We start from the raw sequence: 22,862 nt of genomic DNA, 5'->3' as shown, positions 1-22,862 counted from the left end.
GGCAGGTGAGTAGAACACTCAGAAATTACAGAGAAAACAAAGAGGTGACAATCATGGGGAAGGCATCATGGATTCAGAGTCAGTTTTTATGGGTCCTGACTCTAATACAAACCCTCACTACAACTGTGTGTTCCTCAGTAAGAGGGATGTAGGAGACCTGAGAAAGGGCCTGAGGAGTCTTTGGGAGAGTAAAATTTGTAAAGAAAGTTTAAAGAGTTCTGAATAAAGAGATTATACATACTGGGTGGGTTTAAACTTTTATTGGAAAAAAAAAAACTCAGGAAATTAATATAAAACTTCTCTAATTTACTGAGTGTTTAGTGCAAACCAGATAAGAGGGACAGACATTTTGAAATACATTATCTCATTTAAGCCTTATAGCAATACCATTTTACAGAACAGGAAATGATAGTTCAGAGAAGTTAACTAGATTGGTCAAGCATTCATATGGACTTCAAGTACATTTATTAGTACTTAATTATATATAATTTCTTACTGTTAGAAAGATCTGCTGTTAGTTTTTATTTCATGAGAATCTCTTCAATTAGTTTATAAACGCATTGATGGCAAAAAGACATATTTATATGCCTCTTTGCCTTATGTATTTCAGGAAGCTCAACAATAAAAAAACATAATTTGTATTATGAACTTATTGATGAATTAATTACATGAAGACATCAGTACTAAAGATTAAGTGAAAATAAGTGGACTGTAATTTGCAGTGAAAGGGAGTAGAGGGAAAGGAATTAAAGGTTGAAATCACACAACTATTAGTGGCAAAACCAAGTATATCTGATTCGCTCCAAGTTCTTATGTTTTCTAAATCTACCATGCTTTCTTTATAGGAGTCACTCCCTTAAAGAGTTACTAAATAACAAACCCTAATATGGAAAATAGGTGAAAAATAGAGACACGTTAGCTGTAAGTAACAGGCAGAGTGGCCTACTTGTTAAGAACTTGGCTCATCAAGTCAGATTTCTTGGGTTCAAATTTCAATTCTATCACCCAGCTAAGCTGTTATCTAGTAAATTATTGTTCCCAAATTTTCTCTCCTTCCTCCCTGGGAGAGGATTATCCTTCCCCACTGGACAGGCCCTGGGTTTGGCCACATGACATGCTAATAAGATGTGAACAGGGAGACGTTTTTAATGTCTGAAAAGAAATGTTAAGAGCCATTGCATATTCAGCCATTGTTCATTTTTTCTTCTGCCATGAGAACATCAGGGACATGATATTGGCTGCTCTTCTGTTCATAGAACAACATGGTAGAGTCTGGGTCACGCTATGAAGGATGTCTCACATGAGGAAGAAATAAATGTTTATAATTGAAAGCCATCAAGACTTTTTTGTTAATTGATTCATTTAGTTAACTAGTATACCAGTTTTGTTAGCTTGGGCAAATTACTTAATCTCTCTGTGATTCAGTTTCTTTCTTTTTGTAATTTTGAGGGGTTGTGAGGATTAAATATGTTAATGAAGATAAAGTACTTAAACCAGTGCTGCGGTGGTAGATGTTTCTCTGAAGACAAAAAGTCTTGATATGTAGTGTTTTCCGTTTTACGTGGTGTAAATACTTCCTCCATGGCTGATTTCAAGCTACCAGCTGATATCACTGAATGGAGAATTGGAAATAGATACACACAATTGGCTCTCAAGAGTCAAATCTGGCTCCAGCACACTGCTGAATGTAAAACACCGCACGTAGCAAACACTATAGTAGAGTATATCAAACAGTAAGCACTATAGAAGAGTTTATTTTCTGAAGACAGGTGACTGAATGAAATGGCTTCTCAAATTTCCTTTACATCCTTAAGGTCCTATATTTGTAAGACCACTCAGAGAACTTCAACCCTGGAAGTAAACTTGGAGATACTCTAGTGTACCCATTTCATCTTAATAGACAAGGGAATTGGGGCTCAGAGAGGCTGAGTAGCTTGCTCAAAGTCAGTCAGCAGGAAGAAACATCATGGCTCCTGATGTCCAATATACTCTTTTCCCTTCCAACATAAACCACCTCTTAAAAATTGCTATGAAAGGGATCAACAAAGAAATTAAAAAGTTAAGTAAATAGCTAATGCCTCTTGCCTTGTCCCAATTTCTGATTAGAAATAATAATGATAATAAAAATAAAAGATTAAAATTAAATACTGGTCACATTTATTGATAAACCTGACTTTCATGATTGTGAGTCTATTTTAAGGAAAGTTGTAATAAGGAAAAATATTTACTACTGTGTAGTTGTTATGTATTATTTTGTAAAAGTGATGATTATTAGGAAGAACTGTATATGTTACCAGTCATTGAAATGTCTAATTAAGGGTGGTTATCTTGACTATTAAAACGAATGCATCATCTCCTGGCATTCCTTAGTAATATCTCCTCCTAAAAATATTGCAGTACACCCCCATGCAGTATACTCCCAAATTAGCTTTTCAGACCAACAATGCAGCGTGTTCATATCTTAAGGTAACAGTGATTCATTTTGTTAACCATAGTGGTTACTGGCTGTAACTATGGAATGCATTGTCATGGAAACAACATTTTCCCTCCTCCCCCCTTTCAATTCACCCCAGAGCTATTATCCAGAGACAAGAATTAAGGAAAGCATTTTGTCAGATATATATGAACAGATAACAAATATACATACACACATACACACACACACACACACACGTGTGTGTGTGTGTGTGTGTGTGTGTGTGTGTGTGTGTGTGTGTGGAGAGAGAGAGGTATAGAGAAGTTTAATCAATGAAGTTTCATTGATTAAAGTTAAACAATAAAAGATCAAGGAAATAAAATATATATTTTCTTTGTATTTTGTCATTTCGTTCTGTCAAACTAAACCAGCACAAACTGTAAAATGGGAAATAACTTGAACATAGCAGCCTTTAATGCTGCCCTAGAATAGGAGGTCAGCCTTAACTTGGGTAATTCATTAGGGAAAGACTGTGTTAGATATTATTGGAACATCACAATATAGAGCATAAAGTACTTTTGGGGTGTTTGAAATCCAAATTATAGGCTAATGAATAAGGGAAATATTGTACAACTTTTTTAGAATCCATTCTCCTTTGGAAAAACAGCCATAATTATAGACGCTCTGTAGGTGGAAGTGCTCACACAATCACACATTTTATGCTAACATAAAGGGAAAGAACGCAAAGGGATACGCTTAACCTGTGAGTGTGACTTTAAGATTCCACAGAAGGCACCAGACCAGAGTTCTGCCCCTAAAATGTGACCTGGTATGTTTAAGCACATATATATATATATGACCTTCTGAGCCCCAGCAGCCTCTAGATATGCACCAGATTGAATCAATCCCAATTCCTAATAGAGAAATCAACTAGGTAAGGACACCTAAATTTGTGTGAGAATCACAAAGCCCGAGACATAGTTGCCCTCTTTAGTTAGAACCAGATTTGCCTCAACTTTGACTGCCTTCCCATGCTGACCTTTGCTCATACTTTGTTCCATATTAATTTCCCTTCAAGAGGTCTTACTTTGGTAGGCAGGACCCATATTCCTCTCATCACGGGGCTGATTAAAAATGTAGATTTCTTGATATCCTCTTGGCCTATGGAATGAGAATGTAGGGTTAGGCCAGAGAATCCATCTTTCCTTCCTTCCTTCCTTCTTTCCTTTCTTTTTCTTTCTTTCTTTCTTTTCTTCCTTTCTTTCTCTCTTTCTTTCTTTTCTTCTTTTTTAACAAGCACACCCACAGAATTCCGATGCAGTCAGGTTTAGTTTCCATTAACTTGGGACAGGAAGCTAGGGTATTTTGGATAGGGGCAAGTGAAGGAAAGTTTATAGGGTACTGCATTTGACTTGACAGTTTGCAAGTTCTTTTGTTCTTTTGTTCTTACTGGAACTTTATAAGTTGAAGCCCATAGTGATATTTGGGCTTCTATTAATTTAGAGTATAAGTGGTCTGGTGTTCTGGCAGAACTGCCTCAGGAGGGCATGGCTCCAGCAGAGTTTGCTATGGATCTTTAGGACTGTGTTGTTGCTCTATTTCAAGTGAGTTCTGAGTTCCGTGCCCACTTAGAAAGAGACTTTTGAAACTACTACATTTATGTGAATGGGACAGGCCTGACTGTTCTCAAATAAATCTGGAGACTTTAGAACATCCTTCTGGAGAGGTGTGTGATGTCTCCTATGATGTTGCTTTTTAAACTATCTTCCACCACTTTTCTTTGAATCTCACCTTCATGGCTTATTGATTGTGTGACTTGGGCAAGTGGTATAGCCCTCAGGGCATCAGTTTCTTCCTCTAGAAAAATGTGTCCAATAACATCTACCTCTCAGGCTAAGACTTGAGCTAAGCTATATAAGTACAGAGCAGCTGCCATGGACTACCAGGGCTTACCACAGGAAAGTGTTGTTTACCATCTCTAGTCTTCATGACAACTCTGTACGGTAGGGGTTAATAACCCCACTTTATAGATAAGCAAACAGAGGCTCAAACACTGTAAGTGACTTACACAAAGCCATACTCAGCACCAGAGCCAGAGTCTGATTCCAAATCCTGCTGGCTTGCTCTCTTTCCACCAGCCAATTGTGAGGCACAGTGCCAGGCACTTAGGTGGCACCCAAAGAGTGCTAGTTTTACCCACTTCCTACTCTGCAACCTTCCTATCACTTTTTTTTTTTTTTTTTTTTTTTGTCTCCAACAAGCAGTTTTGCAGCTGGGCCAGCCACATGCTGATTTTCATTTAAAAAAATTTTTTTGGTCTTTTGCAATTTTGACAGCTTCACTTTCAAAAGAAAAGAAAAAAACCGATAAAGCAACCACCAGTCTTGTCATTCATGCTTCCAGAACAACAGTAATACTTCTGGGGCTTCTTGGAGCCTCTAAGACACCCAAGGTGGGGAAGGGGGCGGACTCCTCCTTTTTGAGTTTGGAAAATGTTGTATCAGATAAAGCCATGGTTCTACCAAATCTACCACCCAGGGAGTGAGTAGGCTAGCTGACACAGAAGTCAAGGATGCAGGGCCCTAGCGAAACCGTTTCCAGCCCACTTCTACCCCAGGTGCCTTTGCCGGCCATCCACTCAGGCAAGCTGAAGTCGGAGGGAGGCGAGGACGCTCTCTGCAGGTTCCGTGCGGGCCTCCCCCCGCACCTGGAGAGCTCGGCCTTGGAGGTCGCCCACCCTAGGGCAGCAGAGGCAATGAGAGCCGAGTGAGATCTCCGGGTCACATCAGCGCCGGGAGCGCTCCGGCTCGGACCCCAGGGACTCCGGAGTGGCGAGGAGCGCACAGGCGGGCTGGGCTAGGCTGGCGAGCTCGCGCTCCCTCCCTCTCCCGGCCCCTCCCTCCCACCCCACTTGCCCGGCCGGCGCTCCCCATGGTGACTCTGGATTGCAGCAAGCCATTGGCTTTTTACCAAACCGGGAGCTGCAGTATTTTTTTTTCCTTCAGGGAGAATAATTTCAGCCCCCTTCAGCTCGCATGACAATCTTGTGTGACTGGGGCGAGTAGGCGGGCACATCCTTTTACATACTGCCCCACCTCCTTTGAACCCTCCTCTAAGCGCCTGGCTTCCTTTTATTTTTTTAATTTTTTAAAAAAAATTTACCTCCCCCAAATTCACCATAGGGGGGGGAACCCTTCTTGGTTCTGTCCCTCCCCACCCCACCCCCCCACGCCTTGTTCCCCAGGGAAGGGAGACCCCGAGACGCTTGGTACTTGCCCGCGGCGTTGCTTCTACCCCGGCGCTGAGATGGCCGCACTGGGCGCAGGGGGCAGCGATCGAAGTGGCCGCCGGGTCTAGGCTGTCGCTCCATGTGCCGGGTGAGCACCGAGTTCGGGTCCCCCAGCGCGCTGCCACTGCCGCAGCCCGGAAGGAGTGTGCCCCGTTGTTAAGGACCCTGACTGTCTTACACCAATGATTTGCCACTGCAAAGTTGCTTGCACCAATAACACTTTGTCGTTGATGTTTGGATGCAAGGTAGGACGAGGTTCATGTCTTTTTAATGCATGCTGCCTCCCTTGGGGGAGCAAACCGTTCCTTTTGTTGTTTGTTTATGTGTCTGCCTGTTGGGAGAGTGACAGAAGCTACGACTTGCTCTGCTCTCTCTGGTAGCCGGCTGGGTTTGGGGGCCGGGAGAGCTCACTGATGTTGGGTTAAAAACTCAGTCGTGACGGGACCCTGGTCTGTAATGTACAGAGGCTCCAAGAGCAGATAACGCCCGCCTCGGAAAGGGGGCGCCTTAGGTGGCTCTCTGCTTGGGATCTCTTTATATACTTAGCTAGTGACTGGGTTTCTGGCGGCTCCTCCACCAGCTCCTGAACTCGTCACAGGTTGCCACCGCCTGGAGCCCCACCGTCAGGGTTAGCTGGAGTGGTAGATGTACTAGAGATGAAATTGAGCATATCAGTTTGCAGTTTGACACTTTTCAAGCTGAGGAGCCTATTTTTATTTTAGACAGAAAATCTGGAGCCAGGCTTATGTTGCCCCCAATTGTGTATTTTTCTCTGAGCTTATACAATCCACTTGAAATCCACACTCAGAAATTTTATCCAGAGGTGGCGCGATTACTCAGTGAGTTTCTAGTGAATAACTGTCCCACCCCAGATTTCTGTAAAGGGGATTGGTGCTCCCAAGGAAATGAGGTTTGAAGGTTTTTGAAGCAGGTTAGCATTCATTGCTCAGTGTCTGAAACTTTTTTTGGTGGATGCAATGATGCACCCCCTGAGACAGATCCATCGAACTCGTAATTTGAGCAGTCTTAGCCAATGAATGGTCTGGGCCCATGTCCCCTTACTCCTAGATACACACCTTCACTTCTTTTCATTATGAAAAACTTGGGGAGGGGGGGGATTGTCTCACCTGTTTGTATAAAACACTTTTGTGGCCACTATGGTGGTTCTCTAAGGCGAGAGAGAGAGAACAGCATATGAAATAACTGAAAATTCACTTCTGTAAGTGAATAAAGATCACATGATCTCTGTCGTCCTGAAGGATAACACCAGTGACTGCACTGGACGCTGGCAAGCACCTTAGGCAGTAGAGTTAATGAAACATATACATTCAACTTCATGGATAATGCTCAGAATAGGTGTAGATTTAATGGAAAAATTGGGAGTCAAAATCATGAGTCTTATACTAGCTATGCCTAGAGGATCTCTCTTCTCTGAGCCCGGGTTTTCTTCTATAAAATGAAAGGTATGGATGAGATAATCCTCCACAGCTCTAACATTCTTCAGTGATGTTTTTCATAAAATCATTTAATGGTAAAGTTACTGCCAGAGATTTATGTTTTTTACTCAATATGATAGGCTGCACCTTAGAGTTAGTTACAGAAGTATTGATCATACTTAAACAGTAGCCTGATGCTCCTTGTGAAACCCCTGAAAAGGTCTGAGAGTTGTTGAAGGTTTGTGTGTTCCTCACTGTCAGGAAGATGTATGTAACTGAACAGCACCAATAACTAACTTGTTAGCTCCTCTCCTCACACAACCTGCCACCCTTCCCCCACGCGTCTATCCGCTTACTCTTCTAGTTGTATTTCCAGCAGCATCTTAGCGATGGCTACTGTTTAAAATCTATTCCAATAAACATACGAGAATTGCTTTGCAGTGCAAAATGATTATTTACAAAGGTGAATTATTTGCCAGGGGAAATTAAACACCAGCTAATAATCAAATAAGATAAGCTACTGGTATGGAGAATGTTGTTGAATATGCATTCAACCTGGGACAAAGAAGTTTCTTATATGCTGTTAAATTTTCCCTGATTTTCAGATCATATTGCAGGGAATTGGTATATTTACAAACGTTCTTTTTTTTTTTTTAAAAAAATGTTGGGGAATTACTTTAGTTTAACTTCCTCTAAGTTTTATTCCTTTTGGTGTTCCAGTTTAAAAAAGTCAGAAAAAAAAAAAAAAAAGTCAGTTTGTGAGAGAACCATGTCAATAGAGTGAAATACCTAAATGACTGTGTTGGTAGATAATGTTCTTTGGAAAAGAAATCAAATTTCTTTAAAATAAATTAATACTTTTAGAGAGTCTATCCCATTTTATTTTGCCAAGTATACTTGAATAAGATGATTCTTAAAAGCCTTATATAATGGGATTGATAATTATATTATAACCTTACTTAACAGTTGGTTAATTATTTACTGGCTAATGTAAGGCTCCCACCTTGGAATCTTAGATATGGAAATAATGGAGCCTTCTATTCTAGCCTTTCTCTAGTGAAGTTCTTCAACACTATTTGACAGATGACAACAGAACATAATGTGGAAAAGTTGCATATCGTATAGGCCTGGGTTTCAAAACTGGATGTACCCCGCTTACTAGATATATGATTTTTCTAAGTCTCAGTTTTTTCACAGGTAAAATGGCCGCAGTAATAACTACTGCATTACATATTACTATGTCATTGAGAGGAGTACAATTTAAATGAGATACATGCAGTGTTTAGTAAGTATGCATTCATTAAATGACTGATACTTCTTTTTTTTTTTAATTTTATTTATTTATGGCTGTGTTGGGTCTTCGTTTCTGTGAGAGGGCTTTCTCCAGTTGCGACAAGCGGGGACCACTCTTCATCGCGGTGCACGGGCCTCTCACTGTCGCGGCCTCTCTTGTTGCGGAGCACAGGCTCCAGACACGCAGGCTCAGTAATTGTGGCTCACGGGCTTAGTTGCTCCGCGGCATGTGGGACCCTCCCAGACCAGGGCTCGAACCCGTGTCCCCTGCATTGGCAGGCAGATTCCCAACCACTGCGCCAACAGGGAAGCCCGACTGATCCTTTTATATGGCCTTGGTTATTTTCATAGCTCCACTGAGGGGGGGCTCATTACTTATAGGAAGAACCTCTTTTACTCTTAGGGTAGTTCTTTCGATAAATTGTTCATTTTTGCTATGAGCTTGATTATTACTTCTCTTAACGTTATTTTCTCTATGCTAAGTGTTTATATAAAATGTAAGAACAATTTATATAATGATAAAACATTCATAAAACAAAGTGGGTTTATAAAAATGAATGAAAAACTGATACCAAAAAATATTTATTGAGCAATCAATAAAATGCTAGACGCTAGAGATGTGACAATAATCAGCTTTTATCCCCAGGATCTCGAAGTCAAACTATACTAATTACAATAATGATTTAAGGAAACATATAAAATAAGGATTTTAGCTGAATCTTTGAGCAATGAAAGTAGAATTTAAATAATTGTGGGGAAAAAATTCACGGAGCTATGTCAATATGGAGGCTCCAAAAGTGCATTCATTCCAATATTATCTAGTAAGTTTGAAAATAAGTTTATTAGGATGGGCATTTATTTTCTTTCCTGGAAAATAATTAGTATGGCAAAGTCAAAAACCTTATTTGTGTGTAAGCCAGACTTTGTCCGTTTCAAAAACACTTAAACTGTTCTTATTACCCCCAAACCTAGTAATGGCTTGATGGGTTCTGAGTAACTTGAGCTTTCAAGGCAGAAACCCCAAATAATTTTATTTTGTCACTTAGCAATCTCCAGCCCCTCCCCCTTTGCTGCACCCTGGTTGTCATTCAGTTTAGTTAACTGACTATATTACTTATGACTATAAATGTGAAGTGTCTTTCTGTACTAGGCTCTATCCCAGGCACCGTGATAGGCATTAGAGATACAAATATAAGTATGACACCATTCCTTTTCTCCAGGAATTACAAATCTATTGAGAGAGGTAATTCCACTTCTTTCCCTAAAATACAGAAAACCACAGTCCCACTTGAGCTTAAGGTCTCATAAGAGAAATTAGAACACCATCGTTCAAAAAAGTTTTCCTGTTGCTTCAATTCTCTTTTTGCCCCAGTCCATATGGTATTACCAGATAATACTGCTTATGGGAATGAGCTTTCCATGGAAAAGGAGACCTTCTGAAAGGCTTTTTCTTCTCATAGTAGTTTCTGTGTCATTATGTGAAAATAAGCATTAGCTTTACCTTTGTGTAACTCTATTTTCTCCGCCTGCAAAGATCCAAGTTCTGAATGTAATTTCACAGCATCCTATATATTGTTTCTCTTTCCTTTATCTTGTTCATTGCTGCATTGCAAGGACCAGCAGCCCCCGTGTGTCCCCTTCCCTTCCTTTTCCCTTTTCTAATCACCATTTCCAAGGCAAAACATAAAAATATAGGATGTTATTTTCCCTAATATTTCCTAATAACCTAATAATACCTAATATTTCCCTAATATTTTTTATTCCTTAATAAAAGTACTTTGTAAAGTCTTATATTCTCTGCAATTATTCCTTTACTTTCTTTTTTTTAACTCAAAATAAGATTCTATTGAAATATGGCTCATACCTTACAAAACCTCTCTCTTCCCTCCAGATAGTCATTTGTTAATGTAACAACTCAACCGAATCAAACCATCAAGCCCCTAGGTGCGCCAGGTACCTTTATCCTTTATTAAAGGATAGGGAAAAGCTCTTGGAAAAATTGTAAAGTCCTGGAACCTGCTTTTTCCAGTGAATGTATAGACATTGCAAAAACTGCTTCACCCCTCAAAGGAAAAGAATCATCTGGTAGAAAGCAACCTTTTTCTTGTCTATATGGTTACTCTTCCCAAAGAAAGAAGAATGAGAATAAGGAAGAGATTTAAATGAAAGAAAATAGAAAAAAAAGAAGAGGAAATCAAAAGAAGAAAGAAATTCTTACTAGAGAAATAAAAGGAAGGGAAAAAAGTATTCAACTTGATTAAACATCTACGAAGGTTAGACACTATCCTAGATGCTTTCCAGGGTCATTTTTTCCAATCTCCATAGTTATCAGACAAACAGAGAAAGGAAGAGGCAGAGAGGAAGGAAGAAAAGTACAACAAGATTATGGGAAAGGAGAGACATCAGGAAAGAGGAGAAAGAGGAAAGGGAATTGGGCTGTGGGCTCCCAACCTCCAGAGGGTGCTTTTACAATCTCCCAAGATTGGAGTGCTGTCAGCACCTCTCTTGTGGACAGTTCCCACGAGCCTGCGGGCATTCTCCAACCTCTCCCAGACTTCCTTTTTTAGTCTAGAAACTAGTCTCTGTGGTGGAAACGTGGTTTTGTTTGCTCATTTGTTTATTTAAGCATAGCAAACTTCGTTATAAAAGAGTGGTGGTCTCAGAGGATTCATTAATCAATATCTCACTGTGTATATTTTTGTATTGGTAGAACAGTTTTTCTATACATGAATATTGCCAGTGTCTGACCATTTTGGTATGTTCTTTGCTTTTATTTTAAACTAATGTGTTCATTGAAATACGTTTTAAAAAAACATAAAATCATAAAGAAAACAAATTTTAGAAAATACTATTGTCCCAGAGGACTGGAGATAAAAGCTATTAATATTTTAATAATTTAGTATATTTTTCTAGTTTCCTGGTACTATGTTGTTGGTGGTGGTCCACATATAGCTTCATTTAAAAATTTTAGTTGTAATCATATTGAGTTTACTTTTGAATGTTTTAAATTTATATTAGGATTTGTATATATATTTTAATGGCTATATAAGAGATGACCATCCTTATCTTTGGATATTTAATCCAAAGATAAAATTGCCTCCCACAATTTTCTACTATTAAAACAAAATAAAAAACATATTTTGGGGAATAAATCTTTTTTTGGGGGTTGGAATTATTTCCTTTGAATAGTCTAGAGTAAGTATAATTACTGAGATATATTTTAAATATTTTAAGACTCTTGGTGATTGGTATTACTACATTCATTTTAAACATGGTAGTATGAATTTGCACTGCCACAAGTTACATTATATGTTATAACATTCCCCAGCTTTAAATAGTTTTCCTTTACCTTGTGGATTTATAAATATGAGGTAATTAGTTTGTTCTCCTCTGAAAAAGTTTAAAACACTGTTAGACATTGAGTTAATTGGGAGGGGGGGCTCCCATGACTATATTGGTGTGTTCCAGTTTAAAAATATACAATATCCAAAAATCCAAGTGTTCAAAATGGGTACATTAAGTCAACAGCTATTTACACTGTCAAGGCATTCATCCCTATCCCAGCACATACACACTAACCTGCTACCATGGGCCTGATACTATTCTATATGCATTACAAATGTCAACTCACTTAATCCTCGTTATAATCTTCAGAGATGGGTATAATAGTTATCTCCATGTTAGAGATGGGGAAACTGAGGCATACAGAGTTTAATTAAGTTACCTAAAGTCACATAGCTTTTAAGTGGCAGAGCCAAAATTTGAGCCCAAGCAGTTTATGTCTAGAGCATACACTCATTTCCAGAATTAACTATAGGGTTCTTTCAAATGGCAACTTCCTCTAAGGACCTATAAGTTAGGAGTCAATTTGCAAAAATATAATTTATACCTACTTTTCTGAGAATAACTATGAGTCTGAATGCAAGGCACATCTGTCAGAAGATTCAGCCTTATTGTAAATGTTTTTTGCTTTTTTATTTTTTGAGAGAGGAGTTTAATCTAATACACCATATCCTATAGTTTTCATGTTCTCATTTCCCATGTAAGGTTACTAAACCACCTAGACAGGAGGTGACTTTCTGAAGATCACACAGCATGTCACAGAGCCATAGCTAGAACCGGGTCTCCTAATTTCTAACTCAGTATTATGTTTCTATGCTATGACCTCTAACTATGAACTAGAATTTCCGAGAATGAAGGTGAGAGAAGAGAAATTGACAAGTTTTATCTGTAGAAAGCGGGAAAAATAACACCTTGCTTACAGGATTGCTTTAAGGATTAAGTGATATATCACATGTGAAAACATTTAGCACAATGCCTGGAATGTGGTAAATATTCAATACATATATTTTTTAAACATCTTTATTGGAGTATAATTGCTTTACATTGTTGTGTTAGTTGCTGCTGTATAACAAAGTGAATCAGCTATATGTATACATATATCCTCACATCTCCTCCCTTTTCCTCCCACCCTCCCTATCCCACCCCTCTAGGTGGTCACAAAGCACTGAGCTGATCTCCCTGTGCTATGTGGCAGCTTCCCACTAGCTGTCTATTTTACATTTCAATACATATTTTTGTCTCCTATTTTATTAAGGCCACTTCGCAAACTGGTGAAAAACTTGGAGACTGTTGATAGTCAGCTGAACAGTGTTCTTCAGTCAAGTACGTTGAAATTCACTCAAGAGCAAATGAGGAGTACTTTAACCTACTAACACATTGTTAAAGTGTTTTAATGCCACAAAAGGCAGAATCAAGAAGTTTACATAATTCACACCAAAAAAAAAAAATCCTAGATTAAATCTGACCCAGAAAGAGAAAATGAAAAATGAGCTAATGAATGAAACAGGTCCTGAATGTCCCGAAGAAGCAGGTTGCATAGGCTTTGTGTCCTATTTGACAAAGTGTACTTGCCAGTTCAAGGTCCTTTTCAAATTTTATTTTTAATAGTAGACACTTTGGGGAAGAAACTCTAAAAATCCAAAGACAAAGAGGGTTAAATATTATGTAGTCACTAAAATATATTCACAAAAAGGAATGTTGAATCATAGAATTCAGGATCATGAGAAACCTCAGACTTACTTTTTATATTTGTTATGAAGCCTTTTGCCTTCTACTTGCTTATGGATATCCAGGTAAAGTTCTGAAGTCCATGTGGTAAAACCATCTTCAGTCCCTTCTGAATTAAATTACCACTGGATTCCTATGGCATCCAGTACTCAATACTTGAATCTTAACTTTAATATTCAGTTGTAAATTCAGTTTACCTATTCTATTTGTCTGTCTAAACTGTGAGCTCCTTGGGGGAAGGGCCATATCCTATTCATTTAGTATAGTACCTAAAAGATCCAGTATAGTACCTAAAAGATCCAATAAATAGACCTGTGCCTATTCAATACAAGGCAGTCAATATATATTTGTTGAATGATTGAATGAATTATATGGGTGCTTGTAAATATTAGCTGAACGAATTTGTTAAAAAATAAGTGGTGTGTGTTTTATTTGTCATTTTTCTTTAGCAGTTTGCCTCTGAGAACCTCTTGTGCTATCAAACTTCCTAGAGCTTATGTTCCCTGAAACATAGACTACACATTACTCAACGTATTACCCTGGTATGATGGTTAATTTTATGTATGAGCTTGAGTGGGCCATGGGGTGCCCAGGCATTTGGCCAAACGTTATTCTGGGTGCTTCTGTGAGGGTGTTTCTGGATGAGATTAACATTTGAATCTTTAGACTGAATGAAGCAGGTTGGTCTTCTTAAAGTGGGTGGGTAGGCGGGCCTCATCTAGTCAGTTGAAGATCTGAATAGAACAAAAAGGCTGAGCAAGAAGAAACTCCTTTTGCCTGACTGCTTTGACCTGGGATATCAGTCTTTCCTGACCTTTGGTCTTAAAATGAAATTTCAAATCTTCTTGGATGTCGGGCCTGCTGGCCTTCAGACCAGAATTTACACCATAGGCTCTCCTGGTTCTCAGGGCTGCAGACTTGGACTAAAACTACATGTCAGCTCTCCTAGGTCTCCAGCTTCTTGGGACTTCTCAGCCTCCATAATCAAATGAGCTGATCCCTTATAATAAATCTCTTTCTGTCTCTGGAGAACTCTGAGTAATATACCTGGTGTCTAGGGTGAGATGCCTAGACATGTCATCACTAGTAAGTCATTCTTGTTTAGTAAGTTATGGAGGAACTAATAGATTATAAATACAATTGAATCTCTATGCCATGAGGATGTTGTTTCAGTTAAGCTTTTTTTTTCAGAAGGTCATGGATTTATTTTGTTATAGTAGAAATCATTCAATGCTACTTTAATGATTTTTCTATCTATATTTATATCTACATTTACATATATGAATGTTCATTAGCCTTATGAATACATTGTACATTACAGTGATGATTAAGTACTCAATAATAATTTTTCCCTCTGAAAATTTAAATGATTGGGTCAAATGGAATAAGAACATTGTCCTCTATTATGGCTTCTAGAAACCTCATAAATAACAGAATATTTTTCAACATCATTTTTGTATATATGTGTGTAACTTCTAACATAAAATATATTATTATTATTATTATTTTAAAATATATTATTTTTGATGATGTTCCATTGAATTATGTTTATTAAAATTGTGTCCAAATTTCTAAGGTGATTTAAAACATTTTATTTGATGAGTGAGCACACTGAAAATAGTCATAATCTCTAATATGCTGCTCTAATATATTCTGACTGCCTTAATCGCCACAATATAGATTAAACCAATCAGGAATTAGTATCACTGCATTATATCTCAAATAATGATAGCATCAAATAATGATTAATGATATCGCTTTTATAAGATTTCAAATAATATGGTAGCTACTAGCATGTCAGTTGACTTGCTATCTAAGATTAGAAAACTTTGATTTTTCACTTGGAACCATGTCTCCAACTACCCTCCCTGTGTTTTGCAAAACTCTCCATTTTTGAGGAAAGGCAGGTACATTTGTCCATTAATCAATATCTAGCTCTCCCCTCTCTATTATATTTAGCATTATAGCAGGCACCTCATGGTTATTCAAACACAAGATACAGTCCCTGCCTTGGGACTCTTTCAGTTTGGCTAGTGAACCAGTGTAAGAAATACCCATGGAAAACACAATCAACACGGTAGGTTGGGCTAACTCTTATTAGGTATTCTTCATGGACGAGGTTCTGTTCTAAGGACTCTATGTAAATTAACTCATATACTACTCAAAGTAGCTCCATGAAGGGAGCCATTAATCCCTGTGTGACACCATCCCTTTATATGTACAACTAATATCAAGTGAGGATCCACAAAATAGACAGAGTGAAGTAAGTCAGAAAGAGAAAAACAAATACTATGCTAACACATATATATATTTTTAAAGTAGTCTTATACCTCAATAGGTTAGGAAGCCCTGCTACAGACAATGAGAAGACACAAGAATGAATGATTGCCTTGTGGATAGTTAGAGAAGGCTTTCTGGAGGTAATGAATTAATCTGGACTTTTCAAGGCCTTGGACTAGGTCAGAAAGAATAAAGAGTTTGGCTTTGGACTCAAGTCTACTACTGCTATCTGTGATCCAGCACTTCTTTGCTGGTGTTGAAAGAACATGACATCAGAAGGTGGTGACACGACAGTGAAGGTGTACCTTTTCCTTGGGTGGAAGAAGGGAAGGGAGAAAGGAGGAGGAAGAGGGGAAGAGTGTTAGGCTAGACACTATCCTGCCATCTGGAGAGAGAGGTGCTAAGCCTGAGTGATGAGCAGAGAGATAAACTAAGCGTGGGTGACTTAAGCCTGAGTGTGCTCTCGGGGAGGCCAACAGAAGTAGGAAGCACGTCCTGAGGGTAGAGACTTTTATCTGAAGGTGTTGTGTGATTGGACCTTTAGCTTTGTGACATTGGGGAAGCTCTTTCACTTCTCTGAGCTTCCATTTCCTCATCTATGCAATGGAGAAAAGATATATTTAGTGGGCTTGTTATACCAACCAAATAAGAAAGCAATTAATATGTTTGGCATATAATAGCCATTAGATAGATGTAAGTTTTCTTCCTTTCCCTAGGAAGAGGCAGCCCCGTCCCATTTCACTTTCATTTGTATTAATGTAGTATGAAAGAGCCTAGAAAGCAGCTGTTTCACTTTCACATCTAGGATTCAAGAGTGGGAAAGAAAAAGTTAACTGTGTGAACCAGAACAGATATTAGGTATATTCAACCCACATTTACTGGACAGTGTGCCATCATTTTGCTAGGAAGATTTAATTTATCATCCCTAGTGTATTATTAATATGTATATACCATTTTCTTCTATTTGAAGTAATTCAGGTGTACCCCTCCCCCCATGATTTTACCTCAGAGAGTCTGTGAGAGACTGTTCCCAACCCCCAAAACACCTTTCACTTGGGCACAGATTCAGTAATGTGTATGTTATCATAGCTGTTGTTACCCAAGGTATTGGTGCCTGAAGGAACTAAGTAGATAACCCTGTTCCTAACATTTGCTGCCTAAGAAAATTTTGCTTTGCATATCAGTAAACCTTATTTTCTTTATTTAAAAGGCCAAATGACCATCAGAAGGAATTGCTCCTTGGGATTCTGCAGCCTGCCTAATTTCCAAATAAACCTTTCTTGAGTTCTGTAAGATGAAAACATTTTCCCTCTGCGCTTGAGCCTTGTGCATTGCCCTTTGCTGGAGCTTTTTCCCCAGCAAATTGCTATGGTTGGTCTCTCAAGCCAGAGGGAAGAAAAAGGTTTTATAATGAAAATGCTGACCCGTTCTTATCTACAGCAGTATGAGTAGGGATGCTATGATCTCATTTATTGTAGAAACCGGATGCCTGTTTTGGCTGAAGGGAGATCAGGCATCCTCCAGAGCTCTGGGGTTTTGGGTCTTTATCTTGAAAAGTTTGCAGTGAAAAAAAAAAAATATAACTGTAGAGAAATAGGAAACCAGGGCTATACAAACTGCTCCTTGTTCTTCCGGTAAAGTAGTAAGTTGAATTCCAATAAAGTTCTCAGATGAAGATGGTCAGAGGGTTTAAGAGGCTGGAAATGGAGACTACGTATTTGCTTGCTGCATGCCGGGCTTACTCTTTGTAATGGTTTTATCTGACTATTTAGAAAGAAACTTTAACCTTGATCTTATTCATACTTTAAAATAATGGTCATCACTATTATATGGACAGCATTCTGAAATGAGTTATCTTTTATCCCTCAATACAACAGCTCTATGAAGTAGATAATTTATAGAGGAGGAAACTGAAGCACATTGAGTTTAAAATCTTTTCACTAGATATGTTCAAGTATCTGGCTGGAGACTTTTTTTCCAAGATATTATTCAGGTGATAAAATAACTTGTTGGACTGGAGATCCTTTTAATCTCTTTCATATTCATACTTCCTAAATGACACTATGTCTTGCCCAAAGTCACAAAGTATGTAGTGGTGGCACTGGGGTTTAAGCTCAAGTTTCTGATCGCAAGCCCAGGGAGGGACTCTCTTTTCTTGTTTGTCCCTCCCTGAGCATTTCCTAGGGACTGACCATGCTTCCAAAGCATTCAACCAAGAAATTTCTGGTATCCTGCCAAGAACAGAGGGCAGAACTGGTGCTTGTCCATAACACTCATTTATGTGATCAAGATGCGTACGTGTTACCTATATTGAATCTTGAAGGGCTGAGGGTGTACGGTACATGGATTCAGCAGATGTGTACCAAATCAAGAAAATTGCATCGCTGCCATGAAGACAGGGAAACTTTTCAGATAGTAAGGATAGAAGTAGAGTTGAATGACTTCGATATATTGATCCCTTATTTCCTGTGATTCTTCACCTCTTGTACTTAGCCCCTAGTCTGGAAATACAATGTCTTTTGTGCTCCTGGAATAGATAGAAGTGAGGGTATGTAGTTAGGCCAGATGAAGGTATTGCTGGTTTTCTCTTTCATTTTTTTATTTCCCACTCTTAAAAGTCCAGGGCTGGGATATTACCTTCCTACTTCCAGTCAAATCAGTTTCATCCATAGTTCCATTTTCAGTTATTTATACTTTTAGTGTTAAGCCAAGAAACTCAACAAGTATCTGTATGTGTCAAAGCCCTGCCACTTCTGTCACAGGGATTTCTGGATGCAATCATATCCTTGAAAGAAGAAAATCTTCCTCTCTGTGTAAAGATGGTTTAGGGGGTAGCCTTTTTGAGTTCTAAGGAAGCAAAGAAAAATGGCTTATAAAATTGATTTCAGATGAACCAGCTTTCTGTGAACAAAAGCAGAGTCTGTGTTTGCTTGCATGATCGTATTTGTAGGCTTAGCTAATTTTCAGATGTTGTCAGATCCACATGCATATTTTTGGTTCCATTCATATGGATTCAGGAAGATAATTCCTAAATTTTCTGACCAAAAAAGGGCAACCCCACATGTTTTATTTTACTCTAACACAGCTAGGTGTTCTGAATTTTAAATGAGGATTTGGCATTGGCATGTAAGTCTTCTTTATATACATCTTTAGAGAAGAGATCTGTCTGGCAAACCTTAGGTTTCTTTTGCAGGTGTCAGTTAATTTGTCCTCTTTACATTTAATTGATGATGTTTTATTTCACTTCATTTCTCTTTGAAACAGTTTAGGAAAACTGTGCATTAACTTCAATTTCAATGCAACTGAATTTTAGCAAATGAGGAGGTAATGAATGGACTGAAATAGATCTACAGAGGGTCGACTTTTTTTTTTTTTAACTAGGTACATAGCAAGATTATTTCCTGTCTGGAGAAGATTTACCAAAATTAGTTTAGTCAGTCTCAGAGTAATAATGTTAAGAACTTTATGTTGTGCCTCATAGATGATAGTTTTGAGGATCCTTTATTATCAATCACAGACTCAGTTCCATCCCTTTAATCTAATTCTATATTAAGTTGTAGTGAATTTATTAAGGTGTTCCAATATGCCATTCAGAAAATATTAATGAGATTAATAGTTTAAATATTTTAAATATTTTTAAATATTAAAATATTAAAATATTTTTAAATATTTAAAATATTAATGAGGTTCATGTGGTGTGTCTACAGTTGCTTACTTTCAAATGAACAATCCTGATGTATTGAACAGTTTGAAGTTTGTGCCTTGTGTACAGGCTGGCTGTTCAGACCTCTCAAGACACTCTCTGTATAGCCATTCTTAGCTATGAATCATCTAACACCTTGTACTGCTATTTAATGATTGCATATAAACATTCTACTTGCCTGCCCAGCAAGAACATTGTTAGTTTATTTTGCAAATAAATTACGTATTTATCCTCTTCTATATTTACCCAGTGCCTTACAATGGTATGGGTTCTTTCCCAGGAGGGAGGAGATCAAAGAAATTTTAATAGGATAGTTAATCCCTCCTTCTCCTTCAGGATCTGTTTGTGTCATCTCTCAAGAAAGATATTCCTGGCCACCACATCATCTGTCTGCTCCTATGGAGTTGTGAACTTCTTTCTACCATACTGAGCTGAATTGCCACAAGGCTGTAAATACCACGAGGTGTCAGAGTCTGGGACTTAACATCTTGAACACTTAGCTACTAGTATGGTGCTTGCAACATACTAAGTGCTCAATATATGTTTATTGAATAAATGGTTTATGTAATCTTTACGTTGAATTATTTAGTCAAGGGAGACCTACTATTAATTTCAAAGAGAAAGGAAGTGTCCTAGTTTTGTTAATGCTTTTCTAGCTTCTCCCAAAATGACACCCATCATACTTTATTTTTAGGGTATCTTTAGCTGCATATAATTTCTACCAAACTCCATTTCATATCATGAAAGCAGAGGGAAGAAAATGAGGTACTCAATGAATATAAATTGAATGAACAAATAAATAAATCCTTCAGTTCCCAACACGGACACTGAGAAGTTATTTGGTAAGTACTTGGTGAAGAAATGAATGGATAAATGAATGACTATAAACATAACATCCCATGGTAACTTTATTTTGTGAGTTAGTTTAAATCCATCTTAAAACAATTTACAGTTTCCTAACAGCTGGAAGGGATTTGTTTTTGCTTCTGTTGCTTATAAACTGACACCAGCTTTCATCTCTCTGACAGCCTCAGAATCCAGGTATTGTTCAATGTCTTTAATAGAATTGAATGATTTGTAGTAAGGCCTTTGAGAAGAGCTGGTCATGTATTTATAGGTTGAGGCTTGGCTTCAGTGCTGCCACAGGACCTGGCAGCCTTGGTGCTCTGGGAAGGGAGATCATTGGAAAAGTCCCCTTGCTGTGGCATGCTTCTCAGCACCAGCATTTTCTCCATCCCAACTAAACTAGAATTGTCAATCCCTGTGTAAGTCCTTCTGAATTAAGTCCAGTTAAAAGTAGTTTATTTTCCATTTATTAGCTGAACTACTTTGAATGCTTCATTCCCTTTAAGAAATTGTTCTGGCCAACTAGGCAGAACTGCTAAAGACTGTTGCTAAGAGCAACCAGCTAAGAAGTTCTTAAATTAACTAACAGGCTACCTCAAATCCTTTCTAGATATGAGTCTATGCACATGTGTGCGTGCTCACGTGCCTACTTAAATAACAGATGCATATGTAAATGAATAAATGAGTCATTACCTATCGATTCAGGTTAAGCAGGGCTTCTGTGTAAAAGAGCCAATCAAGAAGACGAAAATGAATTAATTAATTAGGAGGAGCTCTGCTCAGTAGTGGTTAAGCCATTTGAATATCAAAGTGCTCCATATTTTAAAATCATTATAGTGGTATGAATTCTGGACTGCAGGTAGAAAATCTAGCCTGTGTACTGCACGAGGGCCACGGCTCTCTTTGACTCATGCATCACTCCACCCCTACTGCCCAGCATGATACCTGGCACATAGTAGGTGCTTATTAATATTTTCTGTATAAATGAAGGAATGACTGCCTAGATAGTAGTGCCACTTTATCAATGAGGAGTTGGATGAAAATAAATAACATTCCGCAGGCTTATGGAGAGAAATAGGCTAAGCTAGGCTTCAAACCCAGGTCTAACTCTGAAAACTATGGTCTGAAGTGAAATGTTGCTTCTTTTCTAAAATACATTACAGGACCTAAGTCTAGACACTTCATGCCTTGTGAACTGGCACTTGTGAAGATAGTGTATCATAGAAGTAGAGACACGAATTCGCAAATTCAAAAGATCTGGATTGAAAACTCAGCTTCTATCATTTATTAGTAGTAGGAAAATGAGCGAGATGCTCAATATTTCTGAAGACTAGCCTTCAAGTGCAAAATGGAAATACTAGTGGCTTATTTAAACACACATTGTAAGAATTAAATGAAGTTGTAAATAAAATTACATATATAAGCGCTTAGTATGGTTTATGCTAAGAAATATTGACTGACAGTATTACTGTTACTTAAGACAGAGGAGAAAACAGTGTGATAATGTGTTGTTCTGAGGAATAGATTGCACCTAAATGAATGAATAAATAAGTAATCTTGTATAACTGAATACTTGTGGTACTATTTTTTAATCTATTTTTTAAGTTTATAAGGGACTAAAAAATATGACTCCTGTGGCTCTTCCTAGTCCCAAAGCTATTTTCATTCTCTTATTCAACATTGTAACTGAAAATATCTTCAAAGTTGAAGACTTGGCCAATTTGCTTATGTTAATTAACATCATTTATATGCCTAAACCAGTTTTTCTCTAACCCGAGCTCTTGAGATCCAAGTATCCAATTATATGTTAATGTTTTGACGAAAGTGTAATTTAGGCTGGGGCATTTTATAGAACTGAGCTTTATTTGTTTATCTCAGAGGAGAAGCATTTGTGGCAGAGAATTGCTTGACCCTTGCAAATATGAATGGTAAATATTTGTTTTTTCATTTGATGAACCACTTGTTTCAGTACCCAGTCTGTCTGGGTAAAAACCATGTTCTTCAATTTCTTCTGGTTGTATTCAGATCTAATCTGAAGAAAGAAAGGTCAGTGATTTAGAACAAGTCAGGGTCTCAGGGTTTTCTTCAGAGAAATTGAGTAAGTCCTACTACAGGGACACAATTGAAACTGTGATTCATGTGAGCTGTGGCACCTTACAGTCTTTCTTATAAGGACGGCACATTCATTTTTAAAAGAAAGATGACTCAATTAATCTAAGCATGGGAACACCTCATTCATCTAGCATAATAAGGAAATTGCAGATTCTACTCAAGCACTTTTTTCTCAAATAAAGTAAGCCCCCTTTAAGTGTGTAAAATATATTTTAAAGCATTTTTTGATGAAACTCTTTAGAAATACAGTATAAACGTCCCTGCTTCAATGATACTATGAGGACCAAATGAAAACAGGCATGAAAGCTCTTTGGGGAAAAGTTGTCTCAATAAATAATTATTAATTAATTTCCTATTTAACAAGCACGTATAGATCTTTTCTTGTGACAGATGCTGTGTGAGACTCTGAGAAGGCAA

At 38.0% G+C, this 22,862-nt stretch overlaps 1 protein-coding gene across 8 annotated transcripts in view; it reads left to right on the top strand.

Moving 5' to 3' along the window:
* Positions 1-22,862, top strand: part of DLG2 (discs large MAGUK scaffold protein 2) — a 2,068,078-nt gene that overhangs the window by 833,162 nt on the left and 1,212,054 nt on the right. Inside the window, exon 1 of one of the 8 annotated variants that reach the window (XM_082343304.1) lies at positions 5,685-5,950. The exons of the other annotated variants lie outside the window; for them this stretch is intronic. Coding sequence (XP_082199430.1) covers positions 5,888-5,950 — 63 coding nt within the window. The 5' untranslated portion in view covers positions 5,685-5,887. Of the gene's footprint in view, positions 1-5,684; positions 5,951-22,862 lie in introns of those variants that run through there. 8 annotated transcript variants of the gene reach the window in all.

The sequence above is a fragment of the Balaenoptera borealis genome, assembly GCF_965194805.1.
Source record: "Balaenoptera borealis genome assembly, chromosome: 11".
Lineage (NCBI taxonomy): Eukaryota > Metazoa > Chordata > Mammalia > Artiodactyla > Balaenopteridae > Balaenoptera > Balaenoptera borealis.
The sequence above is the reverse complement of the archived record's forward strand: the minus strand, read 5'-3'. Positions and strand labels throughout refer to the sequence as shown.